Source organism: Seriola lalandi, unplaced genomic scaffold (genome assembly GCF_002814215.2).
Source record: "Seriola lalandi dorsalis isolate HSWRI2012SDOR001 ecotype SW California unplaced genomic scaffold, Sedor1 jcf7180002054763, whole genome shotgun sequence".
Lineage (NCBI taxonomy): Eukaryota > Metazoa > Chordata > Actinopteri > Carangiformes > Carangidae > Seriola > Seriola lalandi.
The window spans coordinates 828,329-850,436 of record NW_019525316.1 but is presented as its reverse complement, the minus strand read 5'-3'; the positions used below and the strand labels follow the sequence as shown (position 1 = coordinate 850,436).

At 39.4% G+C, this 22,108-nt stretch overlaps 1 protein-coding gene across 1 annotated transcript in view; it reads left to right on the top strand.

Annotated features, from left to right (window-relative positions):
• The window catches only part of ush2a (Usher syndrome 2A (autosomal recessive, mild)), a 152,726-nt gene that overhangs the window by 36,305 nt on the left and 94,313 nt on the right, over positions 1-22,108 (top strand). The window contains exons 23-33 of the mRNA XM_087178958.1: positions 761-901; positions 2,011-2,086; positions 2,479-2,564; positions 3,543-3,702; positions 8,717-8,879; positions 9,005-9,152; positions 11,881-12,038; positions 12,927-13,074; positions 14,248-14,403; positions 17,513-17,660; positions 19,318-19,460. Of these exons, the coding sequence (XP_087035084.1) occupies positions 761-901; positions 2,011-2,086; positions 2,479-2,564; positions 3,543-3,702; positions 8,717-8,879; positions 9,005-9,152; positions 11,881-12,038; positions 12,927-13,074; positions 14,248-14,403; positions 17,513-17,660; positions 19,318-19,460 (1,527 nt within the window). The remainder of the gene's footprint in view (positions 1-760; positions 902-2,010; positions 2,087-2,478; positions 2,565-3,542; positions 3,703-8,716; positions 8,880-9,004; positions 9,153-11,880; positions 12,039-12,926; positions 13,075-14,247; positions 14,404-17,512; positions 17,661-19,317; positions 19,461-22,108) is intronic.

The following is a 22,108-nucleotide window of genomic DNA, read 5'->3' as shown; positions in this document are numbered from 1 at the left end:
CTTCTTGTTAATTTATGATGGCCTCGACACCTGACTGCAGAATTACACCAACGGCTAAAAAACACAGAAAGCAAATGAGGGTGTAATGGCAGCGGAGTGGGGCCCTGGCCCTTAATTGAATTAAAAGACATGGGTAGAAGAGAGAGAGAGAGACAGACAGACAGACAGAGCGAGAGAGAAAGAAAGAGAAAAAGCGATGTTAGTACAGGGTGACTGGACACAGAGGGTGAGGAGAGTTGGAGGGGATGGAAGAGAAGAGAGGGGAGTGACTAAGGAAATATAGAAAGGAGTTGAGAGGGCAGAGACAGCTAGGACGAAAAACATCAGAGAGACGTCTGAAGCTTTACAATTAGACTGGACTCGCTTTGTTTGCCAAATGCAGTAAATTTGCTTAGCAACAGTGGCACATAGAAACAAGTAAAGCATTTAAATTGCACTATTGAAGCAGTTTGATACATACTTCAGTAACAACAGGTTCTAGCGCACACTAAAAGGAGACAGTACAAGGCATTTAGCCTGGCAAGGCATGATTGTCATGAAGGAATGTAAGAGAATAGGCTATCATGAAACTGTTAACTATTCATGTTGTCAGAATGCATTCCAAAGTACAGCTGAAGCTAATATGATACTTCAGATGTCTGAGTTAGCACAATCAAGTTGGTATCTTCAAAAGTTACTGTCTTTTGGGGACAAAGTTCCCTCTGTCTGTGTTCTCTGACTCATTTCCTCTGTGATATGTTCATGCTCTCCTCCTCTCCAGGTGTGTTGTCAGGTCTCACACCCTCCACCAGATACATTGTCACTGTAAGCGCCTGTAGTCCTATTGGCTGCACTGAGAGTCTTCGTCACAACAATGGTGATGATAATGATTTAAGATCGAGCCTCACGACATTGGAGGAAGGTAAGGCTGTAAAGCACAAACACAAAAATATACACACATTCTTACACCCGGGAACAAAACTTCTGTCCTTCTCTATCCCTAACCAGTAGCATTAATTTAAGACTGTTTCTGCATATGGACACACACTGAAACACTTCTAAACACCCACAGACACTCTCATCCTGTCTCCTCAGTGGTGGAGATTTTTAGCTCTTAAGAAGAGAGAAGTGGAGCAGCAAGACAAGAAACAGGAATGGAAGTCAGAATGGAATAAATAGGAGCAGCGATGGGAGAAAAAAAATAAGACAGCTGGATAGGGCAAGATGCAAAATGATAAAAGAATGAAGCATGTTGCAAGTGAGTGAAAGGCAGATAGTACGGAGTAACATTTTACATTTTTCTTCTCCGAGAGGTCGTGGAAAGAAGAAGAGGAAGAGGAAAAGAAAGATTTCTCTTCGTATGTTAGTCACTACATTAATCTGTGTTGGACTAACTGGCCTTGTTGGGGAGATAATGTGACGGCAGGGGTCAGTGCAGAGACGGCAAAAATCAATTTGAAGTAAAAAGAAAAAAAAACAGATTACTGTATTGATTCTCACTGAGCGAAGAGTTAAGACACTGAACCGCGTTAGGAAGCCTGGAGAAAGAACTTATTTAAAACTCTCTTTTAAGTCTATTTTTCAAACACAAACACATCACTTCTCCGAGAGCACAGGCACTTTTTTCACCTTATGCAGTAGTTCAAGAAACATAAAATCATATAATGTTCTGCAGGGTTTTGAACAGTCTCTTAATCAATTAAATTAAGATTTTAATAACATTCAGAATATCTTAAGCATCTGTGACATGTCATGTAATAGAATAATTACTTCTGTAAAATTTAAACATACCATATCTTTAATATAATAATATTTCAAACTTGATAATATCTGTTACATTTTTGCATCACTGTTAAGTATTGACTTTTTTCCCATAGTCAACATATACATAATACACTAAATTAAAGATTATTAAAGAACATGTCATGTTTTGGAAATAAGGATGGAATGATCCGTCAGTTGTTTCCATTTGTTTGTACCAAGCACTATATTTGTTATAACATACACTTAAACAAATATTTTTCCTTTCAGCTCCAGATACTGTCTCTCCTCCAGCTGCAGTCTCATCCCCCTCGGAGCTCTACGTAACCTGGGAACCTCCAGCAAGGTAATACCCATTCCTCCTCTTACATCAGACCACATGTTTATGTTGTTGTTATGTTTTTCATGTCTAAGTTGAAAGTTGCTACATAAGTAAGCACACCGCTGATCTTCAGTTATAAAGCCTTCACTGATGGACAACATGTTAATATAAATTAATTTTCAGGTTTATTTTTGACCTGCTACTATAAGAGAATATAAAAGAGAGCAGTTTAGTAAACTGAATCAGACATAAAATAAACATCATGTTGTATAATAACGTTTTTATTTAGCATACATGTTTTTTTCACCCTGAATAAACATGCCCTAATTGAACACAATAGCGTTTAACATCAAAATGGTATATGTTAAATATAACATCATAATATTACCCTCATTTCTTTTTTCTTCCAATGATAGGCCCAATGGAGGCATTACAGAGTACCTCCTCTATCACAACAACCAAATGGTCTACAGGGGGAAAGACAGACAACACAACATCACTGGTAAAACGGAGGGAGCGAGTGTGTTTTGTGTGTGCGTGCAGCAGTGTAGCTGTGACTGTGGAGGGATGGGGCCTCGGTGTAAAGAGAAGGGGAAGAGTGAAGAAAAGCAAAATGGAGTGGGGGATTAGCATTTGAAAGAGGAAAGAGCATCTCGGTCCTTACCAAGGGAATAGCACTTTGAAAAAGAGCACTAAACACTCACACACACACACACACACACACACACACACACACACAAGAAAATGAAGCAGTGGAGAAACAAAGCACACTAAACATTTGAGCACATGCATACACACAATTTGCTTTGAAAGCTTGCACTAAAGAGAGTTAAAGAAGGTATGAAACACATGTCACACCGCTGAGACTACAGCGGTGCACTACATTGCAAATAGATACACACACACAATGAGCTACTACATAAACATACATGTGCAAACATACAGGGATGTACACTGGTCCGTATACACAGCGGAGTCATCCTTTATGGCATTTTATATGCGCAGAATAGATATTCATTCATTTTTATTTCACACACCCACACACATTCACATGGTTAGTAAAACATCACACTGCCCAACAGTGTATGTGTGTGTCTTTGTAAGTTAATGAAGGCATGAGAGCACATATCATCCATGCTGGGTTAATAATGCTAAGTGTCTGATGTTCACAGTGATTGGAAGGATTATGGATGTAGTAATTATACGGTATGTGCAAGAATAGATTGTGTTACAGAGAGTGAGACTGCAACAGAGGGACAGACAGAGAATGGTTTTGAGGCAGTGACAAATATAGACACTGTAAGAGAGGAGGGTGGGTCGGCAGGAATAAAAAGAGACAGAGTTCAGGAGTCAGGGTGAAATGAGGGATAAATCCCCTCACAATATCAAGTTGTGGGAGTTAAGTTGATGATATAATTCAAGGTTTTGTTTTATAAATCTGAATTATCATCTGTTTATTTATCATGTGTTTTTCTTTCAGGTCTTGGTGTGTACTCCACTCATGTCTTGCTGCTGAGTGCGTGCACTTCAGTGGGCTGCACCAACAGTTCACGAGTTACAATGGTGACCTCTCAGCTTCCTCCTGGGCCACTACAAGCACCAAATCTTACCCTGCTGGACTCGCGGACTATTATGGTGGAGTAAGTACAGTGCATACTTACATACTCGCACTCAGCTTTCATCAGTAGATAAATGTATCAGGTCCATATAGAGTGGTTAGACACACTTTCATATACAAACAGTACTTTCACTTAGTGAGAGACACAAGGCATAGTAGTTTATACTGTCTCATTGCTCCACACAGATTCTTTTTCATCTGCTGCTAGTTTTTTTTTAGATTAGATTTTAGATTAGATTAGATTCAACTTTATTGTCATTGCACAGAGTACACGTACTAAGACAACGAAATGCAGTTAGTATCTAACCAGAAGTGCAAAAGAGCAGTTAAAGTGCAAGTGTGTGCTGTACAGGTATGTAAAGTGAGGGTGTGCATAAGTAAAGTGGAGATGTGCATATGTAGGGTACAAAATTACAATGATGAGGTAGCGGGAATAAATACAGTGAGTGCTAGACAATGAGTAGAGACGGTTCAGAACAGTTCAGTGCAAGGTTAGGTGGCTGAGGGGGTTGGTGTGGCAGTCACAGTCTCTGGGTTGTGTGTGTGTGGGGGGGGACACCGGGGTTGTGAGTTCAGCAGGGTGACCGCTGCAGGGAAGAAGCTTTTCCTGAACCTGCTGGTCCTGGAGCAGTGTCTCTACAGTGGACGTTTAAGTCAAATGCTTTATATACATCATAATTAATTTGACTGTCTGTTTCCATTGGACCTTGTCGCATTTTGCATTTATTGATACACAAACTTTTCCAACCCAGTCAAGAATAAAAAACATTTTTGCAAAATCTCTGAAAATGCACATGAAAACAGGTGGACGGAAATGCACCCACCTCTGCGGTTTTTATATCGAAGTATTTACTCACAAATGAGAATGATAAACTTAATTTTTCACAATCACTGAAAAGGACAGGGAAAAATAAAAATAATCCCAAGCATATTATAGCTTTTCATTTGTATTTCATATGTTGTGACTGTATAAAATACAAAGAGAGAGAGAGAGACGGGTCGACAGAGAAAATGTGACCTTCTGCATAATATTTTCCTGCACTTGACCTTTCACCTGTAGAGGGAGGGGACAGAGGAAGACAGATCTCTGCACTCTTTCTATCAGATTCATGTGCAAACGTCCCTGTGTTTGTGTGTGTGTGAGTCTGTGTGTGTATGTAAGAGTCAATCTGCGTGAAAGCCATTAGTGTCCTGACTGTCACTTACAGTGGGACTCACCACAGGAGGGCACAGTGCCACTCATACACGCACACACACATGCACACATATACGCAGGCATATCCACACACTTGAACAACGGACAGGGTGAGTGAGAGGATGGAGAAGGAGTAAATTGAAGGCACCCAGTATGTTAGGGGGAAATTATTGTTTGGTTAAGATGTGATGATCTTGGTAATGCTTGGATCGTTTTGGATCAGCAGAGTGCATCTACACTGTACACACACAGAGTACATATGTGCATATGTGAGTGTATTGATACATGGAGAAAAAGCATCAAACTATTGCCCATTCATGATTATTTTTCCCTCATAAATTTATTCAGAGTAATTTAAAAAAGGAAGTGAATAATACCACATGTTGAATTAATAATATATGTCTGATTGAGGTGCACATTTATTTATCAGTAGGAATATTATGCCTCTAAAACAACAACAAAGTCACAGAGTAATACTAACAATTTGAAGTGGATGCAGTGGTGCAGCTTTATTGGAATAGCTTACATTTTTCCAGTGTCAGTTGTGTTTCTATGGAGCCACAAAACCTTTTCATTTTTGTTGTTTTTTGGAAATTGAAACATGTAAAATATTTTTTCACAAAGTCTTAATTTGTACATAATGCAAGTTAAAAATCATCTCAATCAAGATAAGACTTGATGACCATAACGTCAGAGGATTCACCACATAGTACAAAAACCTGGTAAACCTCAAAACAAGAAAGACCAGGTTGCATTTCACTAAAATATGCAAAAAGAAAAATTGGTCAGATTCTGGAACAAAGTTCTGTAACTGGGACACTGGTATTTATTGATGATTTTGCTACTGAGGATGCAGCAGGCTGCATGTGGTGGTATACATGAACATTCTTTGTGCTCAGATTCAGCTGAATGCATAAAAACTCATTTGATGACTTTTCATCATTCAGTGGGATAGTGAGCCTAACCTCCAGCCAAAGCAACCAAAGAGTTTTTCAGAGTGAAGAGGTGGAATATCCTCGACTGGCTGAGTCAATCACCTGATCTCAGTCTGACTGAGCTGCATTCCTCTTGCTGAAGACCAGACTAAAGACAGAACGATGCCACAACAAGCACGAGCTGAAGGAGTCTGCAGTGACGGCCTGATGATTTTGTTTCACTTCATGTCACTCCAGTTACTTTTGAAACCAGAAAATTTGGGCACTTTATGTTTAAAGGCCTTTATCTTCCACACAGTTTTTTCTATATTGATGTAAACCTTCTCAAATTAAAACTGAGACTTGGCACTATTTTATTTCAAACTGAATGTGCTGAAGCTCAGAGCTAGAAGAACAAAAATGTGTGACTGTCCAAATACTTTCAGTCTGGACTGTATACATTTACCAGGTGTGGGAAGGCTGCATATTGCCTTGTTAGCACATTGGTAATAGGCGGAGGTTGAGAGATCATACCTGGTCAATACCTCTCTATTTTGTCTGTGAGAAAAGCTGTGAAAGACAGAAAGATGGAGGGAGAACAACTGTGAGAAAATGTTAAGACAGTTGGACCAGAGAGAGGAGGAGAGAAAGATGTGTGAGTTTTAAAGGAAAGAATGGAGGGTAATGTAAGAAATGTTTAAAAAGAAAGTGTGTGTGTGTGTGTGTGTGTGTGTGTGTGTGTGTGTGTGTGTGTGTGTGTGTGTGTGTGTGTGTTAAAGAGCGAGAGACTGTGAGAAAGGTTGTGGTAGGCTGCAGTATCTGAACAAAACAATATCAGCAGATTTATTCCCTGCCCTCACCTAACACTACCTGACACAAACACATTCATACACACACAAGCAGACTCAGCTGTGAAGGTACCACAGCATCAGACATGTGCGCCGTCACTGGGATGTATGGCATGTTCAGGACAGCTGCAGAATTCACTTTACCTGGCTAAACTACAACAGTCCTAAATTATTTTACTGACATTTTTTCTCTGATTTAATTCAATATTCAATACTTTAATGTATAATAATGTGCTGTTGATAATTACTTGATGGCAGTGATGCTGTTTTTTTGAGTGTGCAATGTAGAGAACATCAGAAAAGATGGAGACGGAAGGTGCAGGAGACAGGTTGACACTTCATAGATGGTGATTTGATTTGAACCCACTGCATCTCAAGAGCATGGTTTTAAATTTAACATGCTGAAAAAGCAGCCGTCTGTTTCACACTAATTTCATAACACACTTTTAAACCAGTGGTATTCTAAAACCATTACTGCAGTGAATTATGATACAGATTATTACAACTCCCCTTTGATTTAGTTTTTCAAAAGTGGACATACATCACACTGCCAATCGACAGCATATAAATCTTATCATAAATGTGATAGATTAGCCACAGTGGCTAATTGTGTGCTAACACACACTCATCAGTCATTCAAAAGCTGGCTTTTAATGGGAGGAACCAAGAAAGGAATCCATCACTTTTTAAAATGGCCTCCCCCTGCTACCATGCCAGGAGGGTTGGGTTACTCTCTGGGATTTGTAAAAATTGCAGGACTATTTTGCTCATTTATTTATGAATTATTTATGTGATGTGTTATTCCCAAAATTTGGGGATTAATAAATTATCAGATACTTTAGATTTTGTATGAAGTCAAAAGTGTACACCTCTGTTTCAAAACTTTGTTACACCACTGTGTTTTACAAAGTTATCATGAAATGAAATAAATATTAGAATTTTCTTATAATTTTCATACTTTTTACACTAAATTATTTTGTCAGAGCTTAAAATTTCCTCCAACAATGTCAACAGGCACAAATCATGCAGCATTTAAAAGGACAGAGGATACAGCTTGGTCATAAAGACATGTTCAGCAGCTCCTGTGATCCTAGGAGAAATTAGAAAAAATAATTGTATACTAGCATTAATGAATCAGCCAAAAATGTTTTAATCTGAATTTTGCCAGTTCTTTCTTTCTTACATTTTGTAATGAATACTCTGCATGCTTCTTGTCCTCTCCCTCTCTCTCTCAGTCGGGGATGACCTTCCTGTTCTAAATATAGAAAAGGAGACACCTCTTTCTCACAAAGGAAACTGTGTGTGCAGCATACCTGTGTGTGTGTTGTGTGTAAGACACCTTAGCTCAGTATTGTGTTTCTATCTACTTGCAGATGGGAACACAATGATAGTCACACACACGCACACGTAAGCACACACTCACATGCAGATACATAAACTCTGCGACAATCTTATTTTAATCCTTGAGTTGTATTGATGCTAGGTACTGTACCTTTAATATGTACACACAATTCAGAAAAAATACAATATTAAAGTGCTGCGTAACAAACAGTAAGTTGATGTGAGCAACCAATGAAATTCATGCAGTCCTGGTAACATCTTGATATATTTTTAACAATAGTCATCCTTATTCAGAAGGGACGACTGCTCTTTTTCAATTAAACATTAGTCATCTTTACAGTCCAACATTTTAAGTACACTAGCCATGTGTATCACTTTAGTTTAATAGTTTCACAGTTTTCAACAACAATGGAGGTCTATATTAGAGGGCTGTAAGTGTATCAGGCTGTAGTTAAACAGGAAAATTTGTTTGTAGATAAATTTGTAGTTTTGATCTCTTCAGAATAATGTTGTTACTAGAAAGATGGAATCAACCTTATTTTTAATCTAAAGGTTAACAGGACACTACACTTATATGATAAGCACAGTGGAATAAAATGTAAAACGTTTCCCTCTGAAATGCAGTAAAAATGTCTCATAAAAAGGTTTCACACACTGGAATATTAAAGTAATGATCTGGTAGTAAATGTACAGTATGTTGTTTCCTCCTTCTCTGCTGACTCCTCTCTCCATCTCCAGGTGGTTTCAGCCCTCTCAGGTCAATGGTGTTTTGGAGTTCTATTCCATCTTCCTGTCACGTGATGGTGCACGGCCTGTGCTTGCCTATAACAGCTCTGAACTTTTTGAAGACCACACGCTTCGCAACCTAACCCCTGGAACAACTTACACCATCACACTGGCTGTAAGTGCCTTCCTCTACCCTGTAAATCATCTTTCTGATTTGCATCATACATTCATCCATACATTCATGTATTTGTGTGTGTGTGTGTGTGTGTGTGTGTGTGTGTGTATGTGTGTGGGTGTCAGGCCTGCACCGGTGGTGGGTGTACTTTAAGCCCTCCCAGCCATGCTCAGACTGAGGAGAGCACCCCAGAGAATGTTCCTGCACCGCTGGTCACCCCTTTGTCCCCATATGCACTCAATGTCAGCTGGACACCTCCTGACACTCCAAATGGTGAGAGGACGTACACTTACTCTGGCACATACCCACAAACCAAAAACATTAAAATATACATAAGCGTTTATCAACAGCAACATTTAGAATAATAATAATAATTTTATCAAAATACACACAAACAAACACAACCTTCCAGTCATCCTCATGACAATGTTTTTTTTTTTTAATATATTTTTAAATGCATTTTCTCAGCAGGAAGGGATTGGAAACTTGTGAGAGATGAAACATGTAGAGAAACATTAACAAGAATCATGATCAGGAAGTGAATTCAAGGTGTCAGTATCTACTGTAACCCAGTCCATCACAGAACACACTGATATGAAGATCTGGACATGGTTCAGGTACATATGACTATGAAACAGGAGAACATTTCCCTTTGTACGAGGGTAACCAGATGGGTCAGCAAGAGATAGAGATGAAACAGTTAGAGAAAAGGAAAAGAGGAAAAGAGAAAGAGAAACAGAAAGGAGAGGGCAAAACAACTCAGAGAGACTGGGGAAAGAGACAGAGGCAGGGTGAGAGAACGTACAGTTTGAGAACGGGACAAACGGAGGCGAGCAGTGAGAGGGGAGTGCTTCACCAAGCTCCTTTAAGTGGATGAAAAGTGCTCCCTTTTGACTGAATAGAGAACTGCAGGCTGGAAGTACATAGAGTGACTGTCTCTATTCTTCCTATCTCCATCTAGTTTACTGGCAGCCAATTAAAATTCATTGCAAAGAGCTGAGCCAAAGTGTATTTCATGTATGTTGGATATGAATTTGGAATCCGGCAATTGACTTGGAGCTGTCTAGATATAAAAAAAAAAAAAAAAAGTTATTTGTGCATAACTGTTTTATGTGGGCAGATGTCTTAAGGTGAAGAGATTCAAAGTTGTCGACGTAAAAATTTTGTGCACAATACAATTTTGAAAACTAGTGGATGAATTAATAAATAAAATACTAACATGAATTATCAAGGAATGTATTAACAAATGCTACATCTTATGAAACCAAATGAATTGAGTGATGAAAAACCATCTGAGGATTTCCCACCCCATTTCACTCTAACATACAACGCACTGCCACATATTATCAAATGTTACTGCCATGCTCGTTAAAGTATGTGTAATTCCATAATGCGTGTGTGTGTGTAATGTGAATAGTGTGTGTTTTACGCTTAATGCCACATGAGTGCATTTTGCACCATAAACCCTGTGATGTGTGTGCATATTAGCCTGGATAAATTACTTAAAGCTTTTCTCATCTGATGACAGAAATTTATAACAAGGGAGACACTTAATCATGATTACCCGATTATCTCATGCTTAAAAAGCTTTAATTTTTACTTAAAAAGGGAGAAGGGCTCAGGATTTTTTTTTTTCATTTACCCTTTTTTCATAAATGGACGGCAACAATGACGATGACGATGGTGATGGGTTCCAGAGGACTGAGATTCTGTGTTATTTTCTCTCTCTCTCGTCCTCTCTCTCTCTCTCTTGCCCCCCTTCTCCCCAATTCCGCAGGGATTTGTGGGGGATAATCCTCTCGGGGATTAGGTCGGGGCAACACGCAGACAAAGAGGGGAAATAAGCCTGTTATGCATTCGCTGCTTCATTTCCCAACCTGTCTTTATTACAACCTATACTGATATGGGCTTATACACACACACACACACACACACACACACACACACACACACACACACACACACACACACACAAGCACACACTGACATCCACACACATATACACACACACATACACTCTCACACGCATGTGATTGGCCACATTAAGAGCTTCCCAGATGTAGTTGGCGTCTGTGGGGTTTTTGTGTCTTCATTTCCCTGATAGGTGTGTATATCTGTATTGAGCAATAATAAAACCCACACATGATTAAAGCAGAATAGACTCTTAGCTCTTAGCACTGATCTTTTGAGCCCCCTGTATGCATTTTTATTAAGGAAAAGCACATTTGGCACCGTACTGTTTCATTTTTTTATTAGGTGGATGTAATGTAATGTAATTATTGTGCCTGTGTGTGTGCGTGTGTGTGTGTGTATGGACAAGTGTGAGTTTTTCCCATCTTAGTGTGTGTGTATCTTTGTATGTATGTGTGGAGCGTCCCTGTATGTGGAGGAGTTTGCGGAGCACAGCTATTTGCACCCACATTCTGTGTGTGTGTGTGCGTGCGTGCGTGCGTGCGTGCGTGCATGTATTCACACTGGTACTACTGTCCTCCTGAGGGCCTTTATCTTTGTAACGCCTACGGTTACATTTGTTGTTTCAGTGCTGTTTTCATCATTGGATCACACTAGGACACATTGACTGGCAGGTCTGGAGCCCCTAAATCAGTTTTCATTTGCATTGTAATCCAGTGACCCAGACAGCATCCCAGCAAAGCAAAGCTCACTTTGTGATTGGGATTCCTCATAGTCTTGAAACTGTCTTACAGTGTATGAGTGACCAATGCAATGAAGTGGACAGTTTTTTCAGTGATATAGAAATGTTTTGTTTTGTAGTTAGGATTTAGAGTTAAGGTTATGATATCGTGCTTTGAATGTTACACAAGTGGATTGATGTAGGGAATGAATTTAACACATTTGTTATGTTTACATGTGAAGAGAATTATGTGCTGTAAAAAGGTTCTCATATACAGTTAACACTGAAACTTGTTTGCAGTGACTCAGGTAAGCTCCTCAAATTAATAGCTGGGTTAACATGTCATAATCAGATGTGTTCTTTTGACAGGCATTATAACCAGCTATGGTCTCTGGCTGGATGGAGTCCTCATTTTAAACTCCAGTTCTTCCCAGAGGTTCTTTGTGATGGAGGGACTCTCTCCATGGAGCCGGCATGTACTCAGGCTGCAGGCCTGTACTGCACAGGGCTGCGGCAAAGGACCAATGGTCAGTGAATCGCTTATTAGTCAGTAATTAATGTATTATAATAAAATAGTCTGCAAGATCCTTTGTGATATACAAAAACACAGGTATACATGTGGGAATGCCTACTCAAACATTTGCAAAGTGTATATGTGTTGCCCGTGCATGTGTATCTGTGTGCGTGTGTGTCACTGGGCATCATAAAGGTGATCGATTCTTTCGGCTCAATAACGAGCGCTGGCATGACGACACTGACATTTGGTAGGAAATGCCACTCCAGCTCAACGACATCTCTGACGACAGGCCATATTTTGGGGCATTTTTCCAATACGGACGCCATATTTAGTCAAAGACCGCAAGATCAGCTGACACAGCAGAACAAGAGGAGAGAAAGGTGGGAAGGGGAGGGGGGAAGAACAGGATGAAGAGGAGAAGAGGAAGAGATGGCAGGATGGAAGGGAGAAGGAAGGAGTCAGGGAAGGAGAGAGTTTAAGGATAAAAGTGAAAAAGTGAGATGAGGTGGAAAGTGGGGATGCGAAGGGCAGTAGAGGAACAGGAAAGTGAGACAGGAGGAAATGAGACCGAAGAAGAGAGCAAGGCGATGGTGGAAAGAGAGAAAGAGGACACTGAGTGGATTGAAAAATTTGAAAAATGTGGCAGGAGAGAGAGAGAGAGAGAGAGAGAGAGAGAGGAAATAAAAGGATAAAAGAAAGAGGATATAAAAACCAGATCTAGAGGTAATACTGGCCAGATGTGTTGATTGGTTTCATTCAAAACTAAAACTTGTTGGAGTATTACATTATAACACTATGAGTAATTCACTCAGTGATATAAAACATGCTACATGTCTGTTCCTGTGTGCATTTTAACGCACGTGAGCTTGTGTGTCTTCTCTTTTTTTCTTTAAATCAGATGGAGGTGCGTACATTAGAGATGGCCCCTGAAGGGCCTATACTGCTGGAACTGACCAATCAGAGCTCTCGATCATTACGAGCCCGCTGGACAGCCCCTCCTAGACCGAATGGGAACCTCAGCTATACATTATACTACAAAAGCATAGGTAACACATACAGTCATGCACACACAAATACAGACACCACATAAACATTGTATAAAATGATCAGTGAGTGTAATACAGCAGTCACTGTTGCTTTCCTCTGAGGACAATTAATATTATTACCAGTTTTAAGGCCGGAAAGTGGATTATCTGATGAATTTTGTTTCAGATATGAGTAGAACAGTAACATGGATAAAGATATACACACACATACGAACAGACTCCTAACTGACAACTGAAAGTCAGGCATGAAATGTGGAAGTCAAAAAAGGAGTAATCAAACCAGAGTGATATAGAGAAGACAAGGTTTTTTGATATTGCCACTGACTTGAGAGGGAAGATGATATAAGAGTCTAGAGCAAAACAGTGGTATGAAGATGGGAGGAAGAACAAAGGGAAGTAGCGGTGAAGCCATAGTATACGGAGAAAGCAGAGATGAGAGGCTCATATTTACATAGATGTACAGTATTAGAAAAAATTGCAAAGAGCAACAAAACATTGGAGGGGACCAACAAAACAGAAGAGGAGAACTGGACATGGAAAGAAAAGGAAGATGAGAAACAGCAGAAAACACTCCTTTAACTTACACATATTCACCAAGTCTCTCTTTCTTTCTCTCCCTCTCTCTCTCTCTCTCTCTCTCTCGCTCTGTCACACACACACAGAGTCATAGACTTTGATCTGCACCTAACAGAGGAACAGACAGATTAAAATGAGTGGAGAGAAGGATAGAAGAGGTGTGGAAGAAAGAGAGTGGTGGTGCTTTGCTCTAGTTACCCATAACGCCTTGTTTCTTTGATACACACTGCCTTCATTAGTTCACACAGAACTGATATGTGTTTGGGCACGTGTGTGTGTGTCCAACTAAATATATTGGATAGGCTTACATAGTGTAATTTTCTGATCCTTTTTCTTTGACTATCCTTGCATAACCTCAATATGGAGGCCTCTCTCTTTTGATCACTCTCAGTTAATCTCAGTCAGTATTCCTCTCTCTTGAACTCTTTTATCTTTTATGAATCGCTTTTCTGCCATCACTGTGATGACTCTAATAAATAAATGTGCCATGAAAATAATCTGTGTAAGACATCACTGTCTACCTCCTCGCTAGATATATAGAGCTTTCTTGGCCTAAGACCTTACATGTCTGTCTTTGTGTGACTCTCTGTCTCTTAGATGGTGATGTTGTGTTAGATGGAAGTACAGCAGCCGGCAGCTGGTTGTCTGTGACTGACCTACAGCCTTACACCAACTACAGCTTCTGGATCAGAGGGTGTAACACACAGGGATGTGTTGAGAGCCTGCCACTCAATGTTACTACACCTCCAGCAGGTACACACACCCACAACAAACAGTAAAGATTTTCCTCCCACCACATGAGTACGTGCTACAAGCTTGATTTTCACTGGAAATGCACATAGCCATCATATAAATCTCTATGTCCTGATCAGATACATACATATATGTTATATGCTAAAGAGACTCATCACCCTCATAAATATTAAAAATGAGGGGTTGCATTAATGTGCAAATGCATGGTATAATTTTGATATTTATTCAGAAACTGATGTAAGTAGCTATCATATTGACATCCAAGCAAGTGCACATTTGTCAAGTCAGGTGTAGGAAGGTTCATTTTGAGCTTTGGGTGCAGACATGACCCGTCAAATGTGTATTGTACAGCCAACATGACATGAAGTATTTTTCAAGTTATTTTATCAATTTATGTATTTATTATTGTAATTAATCTGTTTGAAGGGCTGTGAACTGGGTGTAAAACCATGGGTAGTGTTTTTGCACTGGCTACTAATTTGATTAAGTAACTACTAACAGTGTGGAAACAATCACACACATAGAAAATTTACCTCTGCATCTCTACTGAATGACTAAAACACGACAGTCACATGGACAGGGATAGGAGTTTCCTTCCTTAGAGGAAAATTGAGTATGATAGTATATTTGTGGCCTCCATTGGAAGAAGGCACTTTTGTCCACCTCTAACTTGTGTATGCTTTAAATTAAATGACCATAATTGTAGCCTTTTTTTTTTTTTTAATTTTTATCTCACTCAGATTTTAAATGCTTTTCTTGTGACTAGAAAAGGTTCATTTTTATAGCTGGATTTGCAAAAGAAAAAACAATTATTCAGTACATAGACACGCACGGATCATTGACTTCACCTAATGGTCTGAACACATATATCTGATTTTACACAGCCTTTCCCTGTCTTTCTGTGTGTGTGTGTGTGTGTGCGTGTGTGTGTGTGTGTGTGTGTGTGTGTGTGTGTGTGTGTGTGTGTGCGTGCATGTGTGCGTGCGTGTAATCGTGTAGAAGGCTGATTCTGCATACTGATAAATGTCAAAGCTGATCAGAGCAGATAATGGTAACCAGGCAGTAACAAAACACACACATACCTATAAACACCACACATTTTACCACTTTAGCTAAGGTTAACAAAAGTGTTGAATACATACATATGGACACAAACCACACCCATGTCTTAGTCAGAGAACAACAAAAGACAGACTTCGGAAAGTTCTACTGTTCAAGTTCAAAACAAAGGCATAAGAAAGTATAAATTTTAAATACCAGACGTTTCCTCTCTTTCTATCTCTCTTTCTACCTCTGTGCCTCTGGCATCTCTTTAGACTTCTTTAAGGCAAACTGTCTTGATGCGTCCTTGTTCTATGAAAGAACAGAGAGAAGATAGCCGAGCAAGAGACAGAAGAGCAGAGGAGGAGGAGAGCAGAGAGAGAGAAGTGAACATAAAAGTGCATAGTTTAAAACGATTAGTGACACCTCTGATATTGTACCTGCTAACACAGCATGAGAGAGACACAGGCTCACCAACAGTGTGTGTCTTTGTGATGTATGTGTTTTGTGTGTGTGTGTGTGTGTGTGTGTCAGAGAAGCAGAAATCAACGTGTTTCAAGAATTACACACACATGAATGCTTTGTTTCTGAAACACACACACACACTCAGGAAATGACCTACTGATCTACAGTAGGATCTTCTGTATTAAAAAATAGAAACTAGGATGGGCATCGAAAAAATGTTACTATTGATGAATCCAAATATGGATTTATCTTATTGATCCAGTAATTTATCAAATCCTTTTAGCTGTAAAAACATGTTTTAAAATTTTTTAAACTAACAATCATTAAACTGGCCCAAAATTACTTCACTAGTGCTTTAGATCTACTAGTTGCCCAGTGGCACAGACTCATGGTATAGTAAATACAGAATGTGACTGATAAGAGACTGAAAAGAAACACATGCTGAACTTGAACCTAAATGCTGAATGTAGGTGGCACCTATAATTTCTGCATGTTCATTTTTTGATTTGTTCTCTTGTTTCTCTGTTTTCAAGTTCAAGCTATCCTTCTATAAAACACATTCATAACAAATGAATCAGTAACTCTTTAGAACCAGCAACCAACATACACACACACACACCCACACACACACACACACACACACACACACACATAAATGCACAAAAAGAGTAGAGAAGAAGGAGATGACCACTAATAGTATTCAAAAATCATTTTGAGGCTGGGTTTTTCAACACACTGTGTGTGTGTGTGTGTGTGTGTGTGTGTGTGTGTGTGTGTGTGTGTGTGTGTGTGTGTGTGCGTGCGTGCGCGCGCGTGTGCGCGCGTGTGTGCTTGTGCGCGTGTGTGTGTGTTTGTGTGTGTGTTTGCAACAGTCATCTTTCGGATAAGATGCCTTGAGCAATCAGTCTTGTTGTAGTGGCAAGAGACCAGTGTGTTTGATTGAAGGGTCACTTTATACAGCAAAGGGCCTACTCTTATTTCACATAGTCAACACAACGGTCACTCTCATTTTCTCCTTGTGTTTGTTGTCCTTATCTCTTTCTTATTCTGTCTTTCCTTGCATCTTCTCTGTTTCTGTTAAGAGCTGTGCAATCTTACAGAATCAAGATGTTTTTACTGATTTTCCAACACTAACAATAAGCTATCATGTTCAGCTGGAAAAGAGGGGCTCTACTGAAAGCAGGGTCATAACGCTGTGTGTATGTGCATGTTTGTGTGTGTGCAAGTGAGAGAGGTTATAATATATCAGTAAGTCTGACGGCTCCTTGAGGCATTCTCTTTACATATTTTTTGGGTCTTTTTCCCCTTTTGTTTTCCCCTTCTAACCTCTGTCTACAGTTCTGTTTCCTCTCTAAGCAGAGCCATACCTAGGTGAAAGGCAATCTTTTGGGATGCAGTTGAGCAAGGACTTTGATAATGCCAATATGAAAATGACAAATGTATTATAATCTTTCTTTTGTTTATTTCTTTTTTGCTGCCTGTTTTGTTTTACTCTCATCTGTTCCCATTTCATCCCTTCATCTCTTTTTCACCACCTCCATCTTTCCTTCATCACCTGTTCTCTCCTCTTGTCTCCCTCTCACCATCTTCTCTCTCCTCATAGCCCCAGACGGGTTGTCATCTCCGACGCTAGCACATGCAGCCAGTGACAGTCTGAATGTATCCTGGTACCCTCCTGCCCACTCCAACGCACCAGGCCCACTCCGCTACAGCCTGCAAATGAGGACATCCCGACAGAGGCCAGTGATAAGGTGAGAGAGAGAGCTTTAAATGCACACAAACAGTACATAAACATGTGGATAAGTTTGCACAAAGTTGTCCACAGCACATGCAAGTGGTCTGAGACAGAGACGTGATAATAAACAGCTATAAGAGAATGACAGACACACACATTCTCAGATACATATCACATATATTCACCTAAAAAATGTGAGCATACACATATGCATACACACGTACGTACAAAGGGGTACATTATACAGCACAGCTGAATATGTCACATCAATATGACAGACCATCAGAAAAACAGAGAGGGAATGAGGCGGAGAGACGGGGGTAGAGTCAAAAAGACAAAAAATCAGAGACAGGGCAGAGGGAGATAGAGAAAATGTGATAGAATAAAAAGAGAGAGAGGGTGTGCATCTGATATGTATTCATTACATGCTTCCTGACAACAAATTGCAATTTAATCCAAGAAGAGGAGGCTCTCATTCTGTGGTAATAAATAAATGACTAGCTACATGTATTATATATCAGACAGCCATGCCCTCCTCCTCTTCTGCTATGGAAATCTCATTGTTCCCTGATTTATTCATTCATTCATCCCTTCTATCTATCTGATGCTAAATGGTCAACGGTCCCTCATTTATGACAATATTCTTTTACTTTGTCCTAGATTCTTTTGTATGATTATATGATATGGGATCAGGTAGGACAGGGGGATATGATAAAAAGCTTTGAAAATATTGTAGATATTGCCAAGATAGTCACTGGTTAGTGAAATGTGTCTCTTGACTTTGATAATGTCACACTTAAAATAAAAATAAATTTAGAAAGAACAATGTGTTTTCTTGCAATAAGCATCTACCAAATATATGAGATTTAAAATGTACTAACCATGTTCCATACACAAACTGTTCAGTACAAAACTGTTCTATTCAGGTAACCTTTTATTACTGAACACTAGGTAAATGCTTTGTGGTTGTTCACATCTTTGTCATCTTTATTTCCTTTTCTTTCATCTCTGACCAAAATTCCCACACCATTCACCCTGGAATGGTCGCTACATGTATGCTATAAAAATGGTTAATTTATGTCGGCAACATAATATTGGGTTCAGTTCTATATTTAATTTTTGTGTAACAACAACATGCAGGTCAGGAACTGACACTCTGGGGAGCTGCTCAGTGCTGAATCTCTGTGATTGGGCATGACAGACCAAAACAAGCGATCATGGATAAAGTTGAAAGTAAAATCATTTGGCCCCAGGTAGAATTTAAAAAGTTGCTAAATATTTAATTTTTTTAAATATTTCTAAATATTTCTAAATATAAAAATAAATCATAACATAAACCATGGCCATGACAAATGGCATCCATAGCAATGGTAAAGTTCATACTTTTGTCATAAAGGTGTAAAGACTTACTTGGGATTTTTCTTTTTCGTCCAAAACTGCATCTACATTGATATAGAATAATATACATATACATCAAATGTCGGTCAGATCCAATTATTCATCAGGAACAGTGCATGTGGCGTTCCCTAGCTTTAAGTACTAAATCACCATTTGTAAAATAAATTATTCACTGTCTGTGTTTGACCACCTGTTTGATTCCTCCACAGCACATTTTGACCAAATCCGAGTGTGTGTCAATACATGTAATTATGTCTGTGTCCATCTATTCCTAGGCTTGTAGAAAATGCAACAGACACCTTTTCTTATCACGTAGAGGGCCTGTTGCCGTACACGCAGTACCTGTTTAGAGTGGTGGTTTCGCACACACATGGGCAGACAGCTGGACCCTGGGCAACCCTAAACACTGCAGAGGACAGTAAGTATACGTACAGTATTCATACACACAAATGCACATGTAGAAATTTAACATTCACAAAGCATAGATGAATTCATTCACACATCTGTTCCAGTGCACACAGACAATGCAAAAACAGCAAAACAGGAAAGCCACTGATCAATAACCGTGACAAGAAGACATAAATTATTCCCTTGGTGGTCATAAACAGACTTGTTGTTGCTTTAGAGAAACACTCACTGCTGCTGTTCTATAGGCTGCTTGTTGGCGGTGGTTGGTGGCTATGTGTTTTCATACTCAATTGTGCTGCCTGGGTGCTCATGTCAGTAGTCCAGCCGAGTTTTGCAAGTGACTGGGTGGCAGGTGGCTGGCAGCAGCTGTTTGCTTGTTGGCCTCTGCCATCAGTTGGCCGTCAGTGCTGCTGAGTCAAAGTTAAACTCAAGGAGTCTGACAGATCTCCTGATTTTAGGTGATGATCTAAACAATACTCTCGAACATTAAACATATGGCCTGTGGTGTGGAAAATAGAGCCTCTGCCCAGTTTTCTTTTATTTCCTGGAAGTCTCCAAGGTTTTATTTTATACAAGTGTATTCATTTCTTGATGTTAGTGGAGGTGCTCAATATGATCGAGACAATAAGGATGAGAGACTGCCACAGAACGTGCTAAAAACGAAGAAGGTGATGGAAACATGGGCACGAGGAAGATCGAGTGAAACACATTGACAGAGTGAGATTTGCATACTGTAAGGTGTGTGTCTGTGTGTGAGTGACCTAGCCAGTGTCATTGTGGGCTAATTGCTGTAATAGAATCATATTAGCCACTGGAACAGCCTCCTCAGTGCAAAGTTATAAATTAATTAGTACCACGCTATTATCACATACATTATCATTAAGCAGCTGAGATTTGCATACATTGGATACATGCACATGTGTACACACACAGAGCTGTGTTCGTACACATATGTGTGTGGTGTACGTATACATACACATCCACATGAACACAAGTGCAGTTACACACACTGTTACAAGCACAAACCCATTCAGACACACACAACTGCAGACATTTAGGATGCATTAAATTATCAGCCTGTGCTTTTCTCTTTGCTATGCAGAATTGAATTCCCTCTGGCAAACACACACAGACACATACACACACATTCTCTCAAACAGTCAGCTTTTATAAAAACCCTTTTTCCAGGTACTTGACAATTATGGAAAAGGTGGACGACATTTGTGTTTTTGTTTGTGTGTACACCTGTGTTGATGTTGATGCAACTCTACCTCTCTCTGTCTACTTGTGTGTGTGGACTGTAATAGATTTGACTGTACCCCATCATTCAAACCTCCGTTCCTCTCTTTCTGCCTCTCTTAGACTCCAGTATACACACACACACACACAAAAACACACACACTGAGAACATGTGTCATACACACACCTCCTTGCCCTCCTTATCAATCACACACCTTGTGCTCACAAGCAACAACACACAGTCATGACGTTTCATGCAGACAAACTACCTACTTCCATCTCTGTTTAACTGGAACTGAACTGGAAGGGTTGAAGTTGAAAAAGTCTACAAAACAAGACACAGCAGCAGATCAATCAGCGTTAATCAATAATGTGTTGTCTAAAAGTACTCAACTGTGACAGTCAACATTTGTTTATTAAAAACACAAAAACACAGGGCACTGGGATGCTACTTAACCTGCACGCAGTTGGCCATTTAAACATAGGAAATCATTTTGTTTATGTGTTATGTGTTATAATGATTTCAGATGATTACTAGTAATTACTTGTCTCATTTTACAGTTGAATTTTAACATCCATTCATGGAAATACACTATTGTTTAAGTGTGAAAATGTGCAATCATTTTAAAGTATGAATTAAAAATTCTTTCACCACAATAATAGAAAACATGATAGGGATTGAAGCTTGTAATAAGAAGGGATTTAAAGCCATGATGGGAGAAAGCCAAATGTAGCCAGACTGGATTTTCCTAACATTGATGTTTAATTTGTCACCATAAACCCATCCTCTCGTCATCTTGGCAGTGACAGGAAAGGCTGCACTCTCCTCCTAATCTCCTCTCCCGCATTCTACAAAAAATGACAACCTTAGCAGGCACTTGTACATTTCATTCAGTGTGATTTCATGTATATTAAGGCCAGTGGGTATGATGTGATTGTTGTCTTTAGGGGCAGTTATACATAAAGAATTTACTCTCACAAAGTACATAAAATCTTAACTTGGCAATAAACCTGAACATTCACAGACATAAACTCACACACACATTCATATCACATTCATATATATGATCAAGTGACATAGTATACTGTAGATCTGAATACACATACTAATTTTTTATAGTGTAGTGGTCCTTTGGGTTTTACCTCTTTTGGAAGAGATCCCCCTAATTTGATCTATGTGTATATGTGTGAGCTGTAACCTTGCAAGGCTTCTATGTTGTTACAGAACTTTATATACAATACTGCATGTTAACATGGACCCTCATTAATAATAGGGATCCAAGGATATATACTCTTTTATTACTTTAGCCCCCTCTCTGTTTCTCCTAGCGTTTTTTTGTATATTTTTCTCCTTTTTCTGTCCTCCTCCATTTGTCATACCTCTTTCTCATACTCTTTGTGTGTCCTTTTTTGCAGAAT